Source organism: Ornithodoros turicata, chromosome 10 (genome assembly GCF_037126465.1).
Source record: "Ornithodoros turicata isolate Travis chromosome 10, ASM3712646v1, whole genome shotgun sequence".
Lineage (NCBI taxonomy): Eukaryota > Metazoa > Arthropoda > Arachnida > Ixodida > Argasidae > Ornithodoros > Ornithodoros turicata.
Genome location: NC_088210.1, coordinates 16,583,937 through 16,603,029, shown reverse-complemented (window position 1 = coordinate 16,603,029; position 19,093 = coordinate 16,583,937). Strand labels below are relative to the sequence as shown.

At 47.7% G+C, this 19,093-nt stretch overlaps 3 protein-coding genes across 4 annotated transcripts in view; 2 read left to right on the top strand and 1 right to left on the bottom strand.

Annotated features, from left to right (window-relative positions):
* LOC135370709 (receptor expression-enhancing protein 5-like) overlaps window positions 1–19,093 on the bottom strand; it is a 42,454-nt gene that overhangs the window by 23,279 nt on the left and 82 nt on the right. The gene's annotated exons all lie outside the window — the stretch shown is intronic.
* LOC135370198 (acetylcholinesterase-like) lies at window positions 1,069–9,081 on the top strand. 2 transcript variants are annotated; one of them, XM_064603903.1, is made up of 6 exons: window positions 1,069–1,811; window positions 2,987–3,555; window positions 4,018–4,240; window positions 5,619–5,826; window positions 6,992–7,446; window positions 8,892–9,081. In XM_064603903.1, exons 1-6 carry the CDS (start codon window positions 1,105–1,107, stop codon window positions 9,061–9,063), a joined length of 2,334 nt encoding a protein of 777 aa, XP_064459973.1. In that variant the 5' UTR covers window positions 1,069–1,104; the 3' UTR covers window positions 9,064–9,081. The 2 variants fall into 2 exon arrangements, with proteins under 2 accessions (XP_064459973.1, XP_064459972.1); XM_064603902.1 differs by having other exon boundaries at window positions 6,989–7,446.
* Window positions 11,797–19,016, top strand: LOC135369741 (uncharacterized). Its single transcript, XM_064603259.1, has 6 exons — window positions 11,797–11,881; window positions 12,473–12,582; window positions 13,064–13,129; window positions 14,968–15,006; window positions 16,158–16,211; window positions 18,881–19,016. Exons 1-6 carry the CDS (start codon window positions 11,797–11,799, stop codon window positions 18,956–18,958), a joined length of 432 nt encoding a protein of 143 aa, XP_064459329.1. The 3' UTR covers window positions 18,959–19,016.

Below are 19,093 nucleotides of genomic sequence, written 5' to 3'. Positions count from 1 at the left end.
TGCGGTTGAAGAGCTGAAAGCTGTTTGAGGAGTTTTCGAAGCGACTGCAACGTAGTCTGCGGAGTCTCTAGTCGAGTCCTGGTAGGGGACGTGCTCCTGACAAGTTCTACGGTGGAACAAGAGTTTGGGATCCGGATCCTGTATGCTGTTTAACGCTGACTGTAAATTTGGTCAATGATACCGTATGCGGAAGGACAACATGAACATTGTACGAGCACTGAAGAGGTAGAACAACCGACTCAAACGTCGAGGATGTCCCGAGCAACAGTTACAGGAATAGATTCAGGTAGGGGAGCAACCTTGGGCCAGACAGTGAAGCGCTCGATGCAGGTAAAATGCTAGATTCTATTCCAGCAGAGGAACCCTACAGGGTACTTCAAGCGCAATGCAAAGCTGCTGAAACAAGTTGTGAAACGGAGCACGATTTGAAAAAAAAAAAACAGGAATTAATTATATTACTGAGTGGCAAATATTGAAAAGGTATTGAGTAAGATGCTAAATACCAACAAAAGAACCAACCAACAATCAAGACAAACACAACACTTAGACGCACCAACGAGAGATGTGTGTTTGAGAGATGAGCCCCGCCACCGGCACTGATTTTCGTCAACCATCTTTCAGAGCATCCTTCACGTAGATGTCCGTCAATAGCCTGGGCGTACACTCTTAAAAATGAACTTCACCGCATAGCACGCTCCTAGCCAGCCATCATCTCGAATGATATCGTTATCTGTCCTGATTTGTTGAAAACGGGAGGCGTACGCCCTTTTTGTGACAATTATGAACAATATATGCTTCACAAATAAGGCGTACGCCTCCAGTTTTCAAAACATGAGGGCAGATAACGATAGCGGCTCGGCAGCTTGATTCGGTGAGCGAGGGGGGCGTACGCCTCTTTGTAGCAATTTGGATATATGATAATTTATTTTACCACCCTTTTACACCCTTTATCAAACTCTATATCAGACCTAGGTGGTAACTGTAGAAGTTACCACCTTTTCACACCCCCTTTTTTTTTAGAGTGCACTGATTGCTGTTGAACAGCTGTGAAAGAAGACAAACATTTACGCACGAGGGCTCGTGGCATCGCACAGGAGCTCGTGCATGAAGAAGAAATCAGATTTTTTTAGGCCATCTACCTTCAGTGATCTCTCAGATCGGAGAACCTTACAGGCTACCAGAGGGGCTCTTACAGGACACAACATGTCCAGCACTACGCCACCCGGTGGCAACCCAGCGCACGAGACATCGAAGACTAAACCCGCAGCCGAAGGACATCCCCCTGCTCCCAATGCTGACACGAACCAAATAGAGCCGACGCGGGCACGGCACGCATCACCTCCGAAGCGAAGAAAAGAGTCAAAATCGAGTAAGAAGTCGAAGAAATCTAGAACCACACACGATGGGAAACCAGCCAGCGCTTTATCGCCTTTGTCACCGATCAGCGACGAGTTGCCAACGTTGTCACAAGACAGCATTCCAACGCTCCGACACTCCGATGAAGGCACGATAGTTCTTAAGGAAGATACTGTCTTTGCTCCGATACACGAAGGTGGAAAAGCTCCCGTGGTGGTTCATGTGGTGAGCAAGTCTCCAGAACACGGCGTCTCCCCCGCGGGGCAGCACAAACGCATCTCTAAGAATCTCGCCTCGTCTAGTGACTCGAAGGCGGAAGAACACGTCGAGATATTCAAGAAGGAAGCAGAGGTGGAGGAAGTGTCTGTGGGGCAGAGGAAATCCCCTGGAAGTAGCCCCCAGAAGCAGCTGTCCGTCGAACGGAGGTCATGGCCGAGTATCAAGAGGAAGTCGTTGTAAGTGCACATGGAAACGTTTCCAACATTGTGTTTGGATGTAAATGACGTAGAGATAAGTTTTTGCCCCGCGTTTAGCGGCAGCGGATCACGAAGGGAAAAATATGCGGCTAAATAGTGAAAGAACTCCCAACCCTCCCTGCTCGCATCTGACCACGATCTATCCATAGGAGCCCTCTTAGCGCTTTGCTAACGTTTGCACGTTTTGCTCGTCAAGCTGCCTCGATGGGAGCATGATCAATCGTTGTAGCGCAGATGCTCATAGAGTTTTAGTTGTGGGATACGCTAGGAAGTTTGGTGTTCACATTGCACTGTACGCAAAGTCACGTTCTACGCATGCGGAGTGTGCATCGGCTGTCGTAAAGCGACAGCGCGCAGCGTAAACCCTCTGATGACGAAATATGGAAGTTCCATTTCGTCATATCTCTCCAATCCAATATCTCCCGGAACTCAACGAGCTTGTACTAGTGTTAAGGGAGTTCCTCATTCGCTACTGTCCTCAACGCTGTGTCTTCGTTAAGCACTCGCAGAGCTACTGAGGACGGCGCTGAGGAATTTCCTCAACGTTCGTGCAAGCGGGGGTTGGCAATGCATTTACCTGTAGCGCGTCTTACGAAGCATCCGTGGCACAGTCAAAGTCAGGCTTGAGGGCAATGAGCCAGCTGTGGACTCTGGGGGCTTAATCGCTTCATCGTCGTTACGGTCGTTACAAGCTAACGAGTGGCGGGAAATTCAAAGAGGCGGGCGGGAAATTTAAAAAGGTGGGCACGTGATAAAACACGTGCACGCCGCTCTTCGCGCGATACGTGAAGGCCGTGGTACACGTCACGCGCAATGTGTCACGTGCCCACCTTTTTGAATTTCCCGCCATTCGTTAGCTTGTAACGACCGTAACGACGATGAAGCGATTAAGCCCCCTGGTGCGATTCGAACACATGATGACGGGACAAGGTTCGAGCCAAGCACACTCTACACTCACAAGAAATAACGGAGTGAACTGTGGAGTATATACAGTTTCTAGGCCCCCTAATTGCAATTACGCTCCCGATATAAGGGTCTCCTAACATCGACATTCACTCCCAGCATTGCAAATAGTCCCTAGACTTCGTATAAACTTCCATGCATACGAGTCCATGTAGCCTACAATTCTAACGTCACTCATTTCTTTCTTCCAGTTTGCACGGCCTACGGGAAAGGATAGTTGTCGTCAACATAGCCTTCGTCCTCTTCGTCGTATCCTGTACTCTAACCACTGTGCTAGTCCTCATGTGGTTCCAGTGGGATTTGGTCGAGGTACCTGTCGGGACCTACGGCACAGTACGCGGATACAGGTTCGATGTTGAAGGACGGACGATGTACGCATTTCTAGGCGTCCACTTCGCTCAATCCACCTCGGGTGACAACAGATTCAAGCTTCCCATGCGTCTCGACAGCATCCCGCACGTCGTTGATGCAACGCTGCGAAAGCCAGCGTGCGTCCAAACGTCTGTCTATGTTGGCAGCAAGAGCGTAATTGATTACCGTGAGACCGCCGAAGACTGCCTTCATCTGAATATTTGGACACCGTGCTTGATCTCGGAGCAACCCACCTGCCGGAAGACAGTGGTGATCTTCTTGTTTGGAACGAAGTTTCAGAACGGCGACAACAACCGGTATGACGGAAGGTACTTCTCTGCTCTGGGGGACGTCGTCCTTGTCGTGCCCAACTTCAGGTTAGGAGCCTTCGCTTTCGTGTCTTTTAAAGGTAAGTCCTGTCATAGCCGTATGGACGCAGTACACCCTAAAAGCGGAACCTCATCGCGTAACATGCTGCTCAAGGTCAATTAGCATTTAGAATGATAGCGCCTGTCTTCCGACTGGCTAACGACGAGGGATCTATGTCAGTATTTCGTGTACAGCGTATAACCTCTGCTGTACTCTCGCCATTGCACTTTTGTCCACTGTGCATACGCAAGCGCTGCTGCCTGCTGCACTGTTGACCTTGTAATGCCTTATTTCGAGGCCATTTAGCCGCGTGCTGCCGAGCCGCTGGCGATCCGCGTGCAATGTGAATGTCTACTGCGAACATTTATCACAAGCATCGACCTCTTCCAAGCGATCGTACCTTTCTATTGCTATAGCTATTTGGTTTTCCTGGTTTTGGTTTTGATTTGCTCTTTCGATTTTTTTATTTTGCTTCTGGCTTTTGATTTTGATTTGTTTTTAGGGTTTCCTGATACACCGGGCAACTTGGCACTTCATGATCAACAAATAGCATTGGAGTGGGTTTACAACTACATCGAACACTTCGGAGGCCAGAGCAGCAACATTGTTCTCATGGGCAGTGGCTCAGGAGCTTGGTCTATAGGAGCCCAGCTGTTGGGTGCGAACTCCCTCTGGCGGGCGCGCTTCTCCAGAATAATCTTCCAGGGCGAAGGGCCGCTCGGAAGGTACGTCAACAATGACCTGATCAAACCTTTCGAAACCACAGGAAACCATTGGGTTGTAATCCGACCATTTGATCTGTCGCTTAAATAACGAGAGAGGACACCGCCTTGTACTGAGCGATGTGCAAAATGTACTGTGGAAAACAAAGTTCAGCGGCCGTTACAGCTACATGACAAACTGACGTGGGTCCTAGCCTTCTCTCTCTTCTTCTTCTTCTCTCAAATAAGATGAGCTCCTGCTGATGCATTCCTTCCCCCAAACTGAAGACACAGAGCGGTCCAGAATCTGGATTTTAATCAAAGGCGGAAACTCTGGCAAACATGAAGAGGGCCCAGAACAGTCAAGAGGACCATAATCTCTCGTGCTCCCCAGTTTTGTTGGCTTCCGTGCACGAGCCGGATGACGTTTGCCCGTGCCCGACGATGACGGCGCTGAGTAGCAGTATAGTCCGGGGCCGACGGTAGCGACACAGTCGAGACACCGCGCAAGTGACCTCGGACGCGAGACCTCCTGTTCCGCAGACTTTTCAAAAACCCTCCACCCTTTCAAAGATCGTGTAAGAGAACGAGGAGAGGAGGGGGCCGCGTCATGACATCGGCACCCTGACAGGCTTTCGTGGCACGTGATCCGTGACGTAGACCGGAGCGGCGTAAGCGCCGTGTGCCATGTCCGTATAGGACACGGGTTTTCGGTGGCAGACTCGGTGACTGCGAGGGGACCTCCCTATGTCACATGAGCAGGTCAGGCCGGCCAGCCAAGGCTGCTATTTCCGTAGGTTCTTGTAAATTTGATTGTGCAGTTGCAGTACACCTCACAGCAGGGAAAATATTCTGTATGGTGGCTCCTGATGATCTTGATGAATGGTAACAGGCTTTCGAGCCATGTTGAAAGCGGAGCTAAACGTGCAAAAAAAGTTCTCCTTGCTGAACGAAAAATGCCGTTACCTTGACACCAAAAGAACGGGACTCATCGGACGCGTCGTTCGTGATTTATGACCGCTAGAAAACAAAAACAAAAAAACGCAATATGTACGCTTTTTCCTCTTCCTCGTCACCTTCTGAAGAAGGTCGACAATGAGGAGTGTGCCCTCATTGTTCTCCTCGAGCGATTTGTCCAGTCATCGCGAGAGATCATTTGAGGAGACCAATCCGAGGCCGCCTTGAGAAGGGGAGGGAAAGGGATAGCTTGGATAGCTAGGAATGGCTTGTGTTCGAACGGCGTAACCGACGAATCCCATTCCTTTCGTGTTAAAGTCAACTTAATGGAAGCATTCAATGCATTTCCGAGCCCCTTTGAAATGTCACCTCATTGCTTCATTTAGGTGCCCTTCGCCGCGGGAATGTTGCTGCAAAGCTTTCTTTTTTTTTTTTTCTTTTTCAGACAATATCAAGGAAGCGTCAAAGACCTGTCTAGTGCCTTCAACTGTCCTCGGCGGCCCCCTCTGGCGGTGCTCGACTGCATGAGAAAGACATCTGCCAAGCTGATAGTGGAGAGTACACGCGACGTCCATAACCACTTCGGACCCACCAGAGACGTTGATATCTTATCCAGTGATATCTATACCCAAATGAATGACAACGTTATTGAGGTAAACCGTACATACTCTTAGAAATGAACTTCGCTGCATAGCACGCCCCTAGCCAACCATAATCTCGAATGATATCGTTATCTGCTCTGCTTTGTTGAAAACGGGGGGGGGGGCGCACGCCTTTCTGTGACGAAATGGCTCCGCCTCCCGTTTTCAACAAACCAGGGACGAGAACGTTGTCATTCGGGATGATGGTTGGCTAGGAGCGTGCTATGTGGTGGAGATACGGACCTATCGGATTCATCTATATAAACGTGTCACAGCCAACAAGTTAAAATCGCCGTTTGGTGTTTGGAGGCGACATAGTCGGTGGGCTAGCTTTGTACAGTTCATGGCTCCTTTAACTGTCACAAAAAGGCGTACGCGCCGTGCTTTCCACGAATCAGGAGTGATAATGGTATCGTTCTGCGCAATGGTAGGTTCCCACCGTGTCATGCGGTGCAAATGTTTTCCAGAGCGGAAGGTATATTTGTTGGTGCGAAAAACAAAGCAGAAAAGAAAACACAAAAACAAGAGAGTCTGGCGAGCGTCTAACGTTATTTCCTAATCAACAAAGTCGAATGAGATAAAGTGACTGGTGCTCCAGGAGACACAATAATACCCCAGTCAGACGGCATGCTCGAAGGACTTCGGGGAATTTTCATTTGCAAAAAATGACCTCTGACAGCCTGTCAGACGGCAGCTCAAAGGACCTTTCTAAGAAATGACCATCAACGCGAAAGGAGGCCCCCAACGACATTTGAGGAGCAGAAAGGAGCAATGTCGACAACAGTGTTATGCCATTGTACCCTCGCTACCTCCGCAGCTGAATGTAGGAACACCTATAAAACGCGGATAATGGAGTGAAACTGTGTAAACGTATTTAGATCCTATTTAGAGAAGTGCATATGGCTTCTCCATCTTGATTTGTGGCGCAAAGACCAACTTCAAATTTCCACAGCAGACAGGGAAAACGAAACCGAAAAAGGGAGCCGGTGAGGGCAGTCAGTTGAGGAGCGCTCCTTTCCCGCCTGTCTGGCAGGCGCCCCCGAACAAAGGTCATTTGAGAGGCCGAAGGCCATTTCTCGCAATTGACATTTGAAATGCTGTCTGACTAGGGTATAAGACTGCTCTGCTCTCTTATGCGTGTCTTCTCCTAATCTCTAATTTCAATTGACATCAGCAGAACAAGGACATCTTTCTGGGCTCAGTATCGAACGAAGGAAGCGACATGGCAGCCTACCTCACAGCTGCAACAGCACACAACACTGTGGAAGCGCTGACGGAGCTACTGGCCAACTTCGAAGTTGCAAACGTCAGCGCCCTGTGGAACGTGTACAGGATGGAAGACAACGACACAGACATCGCACACGCTCAGCAGCTGATCAGCGACCTGCTCTACGTGTGTCCCCTCTTGGACTTTGCGGACTATTTGGCATCGAGGCAAAATCGTGTTCACGCTTATTTATTTGACTATAAGGCCTCCTTCTCTCCGTTTCGAGATTCGCCCGGTGCCCCTCAGCAGCATGACTTGGACTTTTTGTTCGGCGTCCCATTGCGAAACACTGTGGCGTCCACGAAAGAAGAGGAGGATCTGAGTCGATTCATGATCAGTATATGGACTAACTTCGCAAAAACAGGGTAAGCTACAGTAGAATAGGTAAAAAAAAAAACAGGTCCAGCAACAGGGCACAAACACGGTTTCTTTGTCGAAACGCGTATACAGCACTTTTAAAAATGAACCTCACCACATAGCACGCTCCTACACTGTTAAAACAGAATTTCACCACATAGCACGGTGTTAGCCAACCACCATGTCGAATAATGTCATTCTGTGTCATGATTTGTTCAAAATAGGGGGAGGAGCCTATACGGGACAAGCATAATGTGTCCGAGATAGGCGCCTCCTCCCATTTTCAGCAAATAAGGAAACTATGATATCATTCGGACTGTTGGCTAGGAGCGTGCTATGTGGTGAAGTACTGTTCTAACAGTGTAGACGACCATCATCCCGAATGATGAACGTTCTCGCCCCTGATTTGTTGAAAACGGGAGACGGAGAGCCTATTCTGTGCCGTGCATAATGTAACGAAATTGGCTCCGCCTCCCGTTTTAAACAAATCTAGCGCGAGGACGTTGTCATTCGGGATGATGGTTGGCTACACTCTTAAAAATGAACTTCACCGCATAGCACGCTCCTAGCCAACCATAATCTCGAATGATATCCTACATCTGCCCTGATTTGTTGAAAACGGGAGGCGTACGCCTTTTCTGTGACAATTATGAACAGCATAAGTGTCACAGAAAAGGCGTACGCCTCCCGTTTTCAACAAATCAGGGCAGATAACGATATCATTTGAGATTATGGTTGGCTAGGAACGTGCTATGCGGTGAAGTCCATTTGTAAGAGTGTGGCTAAGGCGGGGAGATGGGCAAAACTAATTAATGTTTAACCTAATCTTTTGGGAGGGTGATCCCCCCCCCCCCCCGGGGCCTCCACTGCCTGAATCCACCACAGGGGCGGTGTTGCCTATACACACGGTATTTTTGTAACTACCCTGGAGTGGTCACTTGTGGCCAGACCACTATCTTTTCCTGGTCTTTGGTGGTTCTGTTTTCACGTCTGTACAGATATCCCTATACCCATTTCATCGAACGCCGTTTCGTCTAATGTCGTTTCATCGACGTCGTTTTATCGTCGCCTGACCAAGGTTAGGTCAGGAGGGCCTTTTACGCATTTTACACGTTGTCGCAAGAAGAAATGGCGGCCACGGAATCGATGAAACGGCGTTCGATGAAATGTCAATTTTTCGGTTCCGTGACATTTCATCGAACGCCGTTTCGTACGCCATGTCGTCGAAAAATGGACGTATTTTGAGACGAACGTATTAGAAAGCATATTATAGTGTTCCTTACGCGACAATGTACCTCATTCATACGAAGTATACGTGTACCTTTAGTGCAAAGTGCGATCATAGTATGCTTTCCCTGAAGCACCATTTTATTTGAACAGCAACGTGCGAACAGAGCTCTCACTATTACCTAAGTTCAATCACGGATCGTAACTGATTGTCCTGTACTCGCAGGCAACTTCCAGATGTGGAAAAGACGAGTTGGCCGTCTTACGGGCAGCATCGTCGCCAGCAAGTGCGGATAAGCCTCAACGAGATGAACGTCATAGAAAATTACCACCGTACTCAATGTTTATTGATTGAAGACTTCCTTAAAGAATACGATGGCCGTGCTGTGTCGTCTTAGGATAATTATTTTGTTTGTTGCCAGTGGCATATAGCCACTAATAAACTGTTGATAATGGTAACCGTATTATCTAATCAGTGATGACGCTGTCGTATCGGGCGTTATCAGCACCGCGGCCCTCGAAGGAGGAACATTAACTCCGCGACAAGAGTGACGACCCGGGTAAGCAGCGTCCACGGAAACGAAGCGAGTGCTCCATCACCACTACCACCACCACCATGACCGAAAGTGAGAGGGTGGATGCCATTAATCCCCAGGCTAGAACACCACCTAACATATTACACACTTTCGCGAAGGCTCAGCTACCACTCTGCATGGTGTAAACCTTCCGCATTGAATTTGTACGATGCGCCAGACAGTACGCGCGCGCTTCAGAGCAAGCCATAAGGTCCTCATCGCCCTGGAGGAATAGACCTCTTTATAGGGGGCCTCCATGTGCGTCCCCTTTTCAAAGCGGAGAAGCCGCAGCAACCCATGGAGCACTATTAGAAAAAATGGTGTAAAAGGGTTAGAAAAGGAGGTAATAGTTGGCGCATATGCTGTGCCTACAAGGTTGCGAAGTTCTATCTGTTACCTACAAATGGTAGGGTTACCTCATCCGATTCGGTGAGCGAGGGAGGCGTACGCCTCTTTGGAGCAATTTGGATATCTGATAATTGCTTTTGCCCCCTTTTACACCCTTTATCAGATGCTATGTTGGCCTATAGGTGGGAACTATAGAAGTTACCACCTCTTCACACCCCTTTTGTTTAGAGTGAAGCTCCCTAACCTCTTTAGAAAAGGAAGCGCCACCTGTGGCACGCAAGGACTCATGGGAACTTGGAGCGCCTTAAAGCAGTACGAGACTGGCGGAGTAGAGGAAGAACAACAACATTCCCGCAGCGCGCAGAAGCAGCGTCAGCCGGGGTAAACCATAACCGAAGCAGACGACAGAGCAGTGTCCCTCAAAGTTCCGACGCTGCTTTGCGGCGCGTGCATCTTTTTAAAATCGTCTATCGAATACTAATTCGTGGCTTTACGCCGCGAGACAACTGTGATCACTAGCGACGCCACAGGTGGTCGGCCAGTGGATTAATTTTGCGCACCTGAGGGTTCTTTTACGTGCGCTGAAATCTTGACAGACGGCACACTGTATTTAACGTCCCTCGCGGAAGACGGCGTGTCAATGCAACTTGTGACCTGTCACCAAGTCGCTGGCGTCATTCATCGGCCGCGTTCGAACCTACGATTTTGGAATCTGTGACCAAACACCCTACCAACGGGACCATCGAGACCGGCAATTGAAGAACAGCCCTCTGTGGCACCCGGAATGTGTTTCGAGGCTGGTAAGCAGTTGTGCACTATATTACATCATTTCCCAGGATTCCTCGGGACACACGCTAGAAATGCAGCAGCAGCGTTTCGTCATACTAAGTGCCTGGAGTACTACTGGGTTAGCTCATCATCTCCGTACTAGATGATTGTTGCGAAAAGGACGTGACGTATGGTGCGCACTCGAAACCGAGTCTCGGAGAATGCTGGGTATGATACGAGAACTTTTCCTGGGGCCCATCGAGGCAGGGCAGGACTTCAGGCAGAACCGCTGATGTACCTCGACAAAGTCGCAAGCAGGGAAAGGTAACAGAAACGAAAATATAGCAGGTAATGGTAACAGAAACAGATATTGCACAGTTTGAATACCTGAAACAGAAACGGGAACGACAATAATTTACGGTAGTAATTTGGGTACCGCAGGACCCGAATTATTGCGATTCTTTACCATATCATGTAGATAAACTTATGAAATAAACCTCAATGAAGCAAACTAAAATTAACCGAAGAACTAAAACTAAAATGAACTATCAAACTGGAACATATAAGTAAGTAGTATACAGTAAACAGAAGCAATGTTCTTATACGCTTATGGTGACCTGGAGGTTGCAAGCGTGAGGAACATTCCTGGAAACCATGTTCATATTAGCTGTTCACAGAAATCACGTACCTATACGTGTATTTTCAATAAACGTTGTCTCTTGTATGCATGTATCCCTGGAGTCTTCAAAATAGATTTCAGAACGTAGAGGGATTAAGTTTTGTCGCGGTCTCAATTGTCTTTCTTTTTTTTTAAGAAAAAGGGAAGAAAAGAAAGAAGGAAAACAAAAAGGCCGGAGGGGTGGGGCGGTACCGAAAACCGAAACGAAAGCGTAACGGAAATGAAAGCAACAATGGTGGTGACCGAAACTGAAACAGAAACAAATAAGGGCCAGTAATACTGGATATGGCAACGGAAACAAAAAAGATTCCGTTACCTCTCCCTATAGCCAGGCAGTGCACATCTTCTGGATTACCGGTCCAGGGCTCTATTTGTTTCGCCGTTGACCTTGTGGCACACACTGGTCTGGACTGGTCTGTGGCACACAGACCAGTCCATTCCTGATGCCATTCCGCCTGCGAAACAAATGCCTAATTCCATTCCATTCCTAGGACAGTTTCCACCACTCCATTCCAATTCCATTCCAGGCTCTGATAAATCCGGAATAAATCTGATAAATTGATTCCGGAATCATTCCAACGCCGGAGTGGCACCTTCGCAATCCTGGTATCGATATCCTAGGAAAAAATAACAACAACGCGTGAACTATCCCTTATATTTGAACAACCGGCGTCCGACGCCACTGTCGACTTTCCTCCCCAGGCAGACGACCCGTTACGCTTTCCTCAAAGAGGGGAATCATTTTGTCTCTCTCTCCGGATATGATTGTTCTTCGTGCCGTGTTTCTAATCTGGTCTGGTTACGCCACAGCCTGCTATGCCATATGCGAGGGCAAATATGAGAAAGGTAGGTCCCTACGTTGCACACGTTTATGACGCCAAATTATACGTCAGGAGCAGTATACTACGCCGTGCGGAAAAGCAACGCACGAAATTACGGTTTCATTGGGCGCGTTAAAGTGGGACTCCGCAACAAAATCACCACAAAGGTTGGGTTATATCCGCAACCTTTCCCGAAAGGTTTCCCGAGGAGAAAACCTTTTCTCGGCTTCAGCGCTTCGACGGGGAGCAATTTTCCTACGGGCATTCTCCTGTGAGAACTTGTTCGGTGAGCAACTGTCCGCGCCCCTACGATTATGGGCTCCTACCAAAGAAAACAAGACACTCGTAACAGCTGTGACGCAAATGCGTCCGTGCGTTGTGTTTGCAGACCATTTAGGGCGTGTCCGCGAAACTAAAAATGAAAGTTCTATACGGGGCAGCATCTTCATTTTGTTTTTATTTTATTTTATTTTCACACATTTCACACAGAGACGCGCGGCGTTCCCCGCTAATGAACGAATTGCGACTGTCACGGAAATACATTGCATTAGAAATTCTTGGAAAAATTAGTAGCTGACCTTTGACGCTCGACGCGTCTCTGTTCTTTATCGACCAGCGATACCTCCCATACGAGAAGTGAACCGCATCGTACGAAATGCGTTCGACGTCTGCATGAAACTCATCAAGGGTTTGAGCTTCAAGCCTTCGGTAAAGTATTATCGAGAGGTAAGCTTCATAAACCACGACCTACTATACTATACTAGAGACCTGGACATCCGCAATGTTCCCAGCACCGGGTGGTAGTTCTGGCAATCGCCGCTTGGCTATGGGATTTGGCGCTAGCTCGCACTATTCGTTACCACGTGACTTGTCGAAACCGCGGCGATGTATGGTAGGCTGTGCTGACAATGACGAAGCGGTATAAGAGGGAGAATAGCGCGTGCTTAGCAACAGCCTGTGTATCCCTTCGTAGCAGACTAAATGCGGTGGCAAGGGTGATAGAGTGATTCCCTCTCCCCAGTAACAGTGCCCAATAATGCTATGTGGCGCTTGCAGCGGTCACTAACGTAACTAACCCATGACCCGTCTATCCCATAGGGGATCGCCAGCTGTCCGGGTCTCTAGTATAGAGTAGGTCGTGGCATGAACTCAAATACATATCATTGTTGGCTCGCTCAACGGTAAAATCTACGACAACGTATTGCAGTTCATGCTAAACATGTGTGAGATCATACTCGGGTGCGAAGCGAAGACGCCGGGGGACATGTCCGCGGTAAGTACACAAGCGTGCGGCTCAATTATCGATGCACAAGGGTGGTTGATTACCGGGTATAATCACTCAGAATGCAAGGACAAGTGCTGATGCTTTTTTTTTCTTTTTTCTCTACGCACGAGCTATTGCCGTAAACATTTATTCAAGCTTACGCAAATGTATCACCCTCCTTTTCCTTTCCTTCCCTTTTCTTTACTCCCCTTTCCTCCTTTTTCTTCTCCTTTTATTTTCTTCTTTTCCTTTTCTTTCCGTCCCCTTTTCTTTCCTCCTTCCATTTCCTTTTTTTTTTGTTTGGAATAGCAAGCCGACCTTCGTCTGGGTGACCTTTCCTTTCTTTTTCTTAATAAACATATCCCCCCCCCAGGGTAGGTACAGGCGTATATTAACAGGGAGTCTGGCCATTGGGAGGAGTCCCGAAAAGAGGCTCGATCTGTCAATCACAGTTCCGGGCCTCTGACTGGTTTGCTTTTTATCACGGGGGCCGTCATGACACCTTACTGCCACCTAAAATGGCCCCAGCTCCCGTGGCTCAGTGGTTAGCGTGCTGGCCATGTCACGTCGAGACTGGGATGTTCCCAGGTTCGAATCCCGGTGCCGGCTGTGCTGTCTGGGGTTTTTCCTGGGTTTTCCTCAGACGCTTTCAGACATATGTCGGCACAGTTCCCTTAGAAGTCGGTCCAGGACGCACATTCCCCCCACATACGTGAGCCCTATCACCACCACCACCTAAAATGGCGACTAAAACAAACACGGTGAAGCGTGAATTTCGTGACAAAAAATTTTCACAGACTACTCTGATTTTAGGCTGCAGATGTACATCCTCATATAAGTTTCTCGAAAATCAGTTTCAGCTGATGCTCCGCTATCGATATCTAACCGAAAATAATATGTTTTGTCGTCGGTGTTAGGCCTATAATGAACACGGCGATCACAACAGAATCATAACAAAACCGGCCCTGTGCTGTACAATTTTCAATTTCATTACTATATCTTATGGATATAAACATCCTTGCCTTTTTTACTCAAACTATTCATGTAGATAAGTTTTTTAAAAAATCATACCGACGACAGGATGTGTACCAGCAGGTGGTTCTGCCGGCAGCGGTACAAGGACGGAAGCAGACGACATTTCCCGACGTGCCTTGCGCAGCCTAGGTGGCGTTCATCAAATCTGCACAAAAAGTCACTAGTTTTGCAGATCGCGAGAGATATCCATTTCAATCCCATCCAATCCACTTGCCACCCAAAATGGCGCTGCCCATGTTGGATAAGTGCACAAATAGTGTGGATAGGTTGATTGATAGTGCCCCATATTTCAAGACGTCATTGGTCAGAAAGCCGAAAAAGTGGGTGGAGCTTCAGGGTGGAGCATGACCCATTATTATTAATGGCCATAGACTCTCTTTTAATATACGGCTCGGTGCGGCGGGTATCCGCCGATACCAGCATTTTCCAGCGGGTGCGGTTCCCGAGTAAGACCGTGCTAGTAGAGGGTCGGGTGCGGATCCGGCCCGCGCATGACTTACCTATAGGTCATATAACTCCCACCAATAGAGCAACTCTAAACCGGTGAAACGAATCACGATTATATGGAACCGAAGCAGAACCGGAATTATCATGTTTGCTGGAGCTGAACCCGATATCCCGCCGAAATGCACAGTGTCTGTTTGCCCTAGCAGACTTTTTTTAAGTATCTTCTCAAACTACTCCGCATTGACTGGTTTAAAAAGTGCAGTCCCTGTTCAAATTAAACGGATTAAAATGATGCATATCTCTCTTATATGCATATCTATACAGTCTTTTAATGCTACCCATACGTTTTCCCATGCGTTTTCCAGGTCAAGTTATGCTTCTTGGCTGACCTGAGAAGTGATCTGGTAAGGAAATAACTAGACTACAGTATTGTACAATCATTTATAAGTTCAAGATTCTACGTTCTATAATTACGTATCCGTGCTTCTCGTTTTTCATCGGAATTATTTTAGAAATTAAGTACCATATATTCCACAGCAATGTTCCATTTGACTTTGCATGCCTACCATTATGAAAAACATTACAGCCCAAGCAGCACAGAATCTTGGCCCAATATTGGCTGCACATTGGGAATACCGGTCCAATATTGAACCAGTATTCTTCAGTAACACGAGTGTTCCAGCAAAAATCACAAATCGTAAATTACTTTTGTGATTTTGTTGAGGTAATACATAATCTGAAAGCTTCAATAAGGGTACAAATGAGACAACTGGCCTGCCAATATTGGACCCATAATGGCAATATTGGCTTACCAATATTTGGTCCCGATATCGGGGCAATATTGGGCCGGGTTGCATTTGCAAAATTGGGCCAATATTGGTAATCTTGGCTGCCAATATTGGTTCAATATTGGCGCGCTGCCTGGGTGCTTTTTTTTTTTTTTTTCAAACAAGTGAAAGCCGACGTACCTCAATACAGCGTCGCTTTGTTTTAGTGATGACGATAGGGGTATCTCAATGTCCGTACATTTCCAACATTTCTCTCTAACATCTCCAATAGGCTATACCTGCGTTTCAGCTCCTTCCGTCAGATGGCGAAACGGTCGAACGCGGCGTTGCAGACGATATCGAAACCAAGTGAGCAAGTGGAACTGAATGCAGAGGACTATTGTGAGAGGTTCGCCATCTGACGGGAGGAGCTGAAACACAGGTATAGCCGATTGGAAATGTTAGGGAGGGGCGGTTTTTTTTTTTTTTTTTTTTTTTTCCTTTTTCTTCACGATTTATCCCCAGAGAAACGGACCAGGTGGCAGTATACCGACATAAAATTTTGGGGCATAGTACGTCCTCTACCATCTACTTCAGCTTCCCGACACTGTTTCCGTTTGTTTTATCTTCGTTATACAAACCACCGAAGTTTATCTTGGCGAACCCTGTATTGTGCTGCCATCCCGTCACAAAAGGCACAAATACAAGTTGCAAACGTTTCTTTGCATCGTGCACGTGATATCCGAACGCGGTGAATGCACATTAATCCAGTTCGTTACTCCCCACAGGAAAGGAAAGGGATCCTAAAGCCGAAAGACATTGACATCTCTATGGATATTGTGGTATGAGAAGTCTCTCTTTGGATTACTTCCACCTAGCACACGTATCACCGCTCTTACGTTCATGTCACCGCACATCAAGGTAACCTTGCACCCAGTGAGAAAGAGCGACGCCATCTTGACCGAAAAATCTCTGAGCGATAATCGAAATTTCCATAATCCTAAAGTCCCTCCAGTTCGCGGGTATATCCACACGAACGACTGCGTCCGGCGAGATGTTGACGGAGGATAAAGCGCAAGCCAAGAAGATATCGGGAAAAGAGATGCAGAGGATATCTGAACCAGTGTTGTGAAAGTGTTGCGGAATGGGTCGATCCATTCAATTCCAATTCCATTCCGAGGAGTGGTCGCGAGTCGAAATTCCATTCCTTTTAATTCCTCGGAATGAAGAGGTGAGGCTCATTCTCATTCCACCCAAGAAAAGGACATTCCCATTCCCTCTCCGGGGCTAACGTGACATACTATATGTTATTAACTGGTGCACTGATCAGTGCAAAAAAAAAAAAAGAAACATGTAACGGGATACTAGATATCCCACCAACTGCCGACGCAGAACAAATCTTATACTGCTTTATTTTGATGAATTTTATGTTTATTTGTTTCCAACATTAACATCTTAAAACAAGAACCAGCCCCGCGACGAGCGTTTACGAGCAATGTTGCCTGCCCGTACAGCGTCCGAAGCGCGCGGACTTTTTTTCTTGCGTTGTAATCCGAAACTACAGACGACCTTCGGTTGAATGGTTGCCAGACACTTACTTTGAGTGGCTGGTGGTGGTGGTGGTGATGGTGATAGGGCTTGCCGTTGTCGGCCTCACGTAGGTTGGCAACGTCACGACTGACGCCCTGGGGAATATGCGTCCTGGGCCGACTTCTAAGGGAACTGTGCCGACATATGTCTGAAAGCGTCTGAGGAAAACCCAGGAAGAACCTGAGACAGTGGCTTCCGCTCAAAACCCAGCGTGCTCGAGGTCACCAATTTAACGCCATTCGCTGGCCATTCCATTCCGGCCCCAAACCGGTCTAATTCCATTCCAATTCCATTCCCAACAGCTGGTGACTTAACTCCATTCCCATTCCGTTCCGGTGCGCTAAAAACAGGGCATCACTCCGGAATCATTCCAATTCCGGAATTTTAATCCCGCATCTCTGATCCGAACCACCCTGGAAGAAACGGTAGAAGATTTGTTAGCAAAAGCGAAGGAGAGCGTTCAACCCGATGCTCTTGGCAGACGACAAAAGCAGACGAGCAGTGGGAGGAAGAACATTCTGTGGCGAGAGGACAGAGTCGACAGCGCGGACTTTCCCATACGTGACAGGGCCAAGCGCGGTTTTCTACCTTCGTGTTCAATTTTGGAAAGCAGAGCGCACGGCGCTCGGCCGGCTCGGCAGCTGAAGTCTCGCGAAACCTCATTGGCGACGTGACCGCATAGCGCCGTTTCGTCTTGTGTTGATTCTTGATTCCCATAAGGTATACGCGGACGCACAAGCTCAATTAGCTGGGCAAACGTGCAATTCGACACCCATGTTCAGTGCACCACACACACACATAGATGGGATGATGATGTGGTGGGTGCACCACGACAGCAACACCACACCGAAAAACCAGGAAGCGAAACCAGCCCACAGCTTCCGCGTCGCCATGGGTGACACAGCCCCTTGATTGGCCATCACAAACCAGAAATGAGCACTGAAAACGTTGACAGGAGCTCGACTCACACAAGGGTGCGTGAGGGAAGTCGATGAGCGAGGGGATGAACAAAGCTGACGGAGAGATTCGAAGATGAACGAGGAGATGAACAATACTGAAGGAGAGATTCGAAGATGACAGAAGAGATGAACAAAGCTAAAGGAAGAGATTCGAAGATGAGCGAGGAGATGAACAAAGCTGAAGGAGAGATTCGAAGGTGAACGAGGAGATGAATAAAGCTGAAAGAGAGATTCGAAGATGAACGAAGAGATGAACCAAGCTAAAGGAAGATATTCGAAGATGAGCGAGGAGATGAACAAAGCTGAAGGAGAGATTCGAAGGTGAACGAAGAGATGAACCAAGCTAAAGGAAGATATTCGAAGATGAGCGAGGAGATGAACAAAGCTGAAGGAGAGATTCGAAGATGAACGAAGAGATGAACAAAGCTGAAGGAGAAATGCGAAGGTGAGCGAGGAGATCAGGTGACTCGTGACGTAGCCAGACGCGGCGGCCGCGAAGCATCACGGGGCAGAGAAATTTTCGGTGGCCAATGAGAACTTACGGCTACTCCCCACGCAGGCGTGACGCCACACAGGTCTGCTGATGTCACACGAGGAGATCTGGCCGGGCCGCTAGCTGCTTTCTCCACGCGTTTTTGTGAATTTAACTTTGACTTGACTTGACACCGCACAGCGAAACTTTTGTGCATGGTGATTCCTGTTATCGATGAGTGCTTCTCCTTTTTTCTCTCTCTCTTTTTTTGCTTTTTTTTTTTTTTGCGGTCTTCAATTTGAGGTTATCACCAAAGAAACCACATCAATGCTCTTTCTCATTATAATCGTGTGGGTTCTGTGTCTGTCAACAATTTTCTCTATTTTATGACTAGTGCCAAGAAACAGCATATTTTTGGTGGCGTTGCAATCTCATTTATCATTATTCTCATTATCTGAACTCTGCTTTAAGAAATGTTTACGTCTTTCAGAACTGTTCATCACAACCAGTGGAAAATTTGATGACGGCAGTACATGCCCTTCGATATGCATACAAACTAACTGGATAACTGGGCCGGAAACAAAGTCGTGTAAATGACACGTCAATAAACGTGATTATCATGCAGAGCAATTCGCATGAGATAATATTGCCTGAAATGCATGTATCAGTCGCTACCCATGTTCGACGAAAGGCCCTTGCTTAC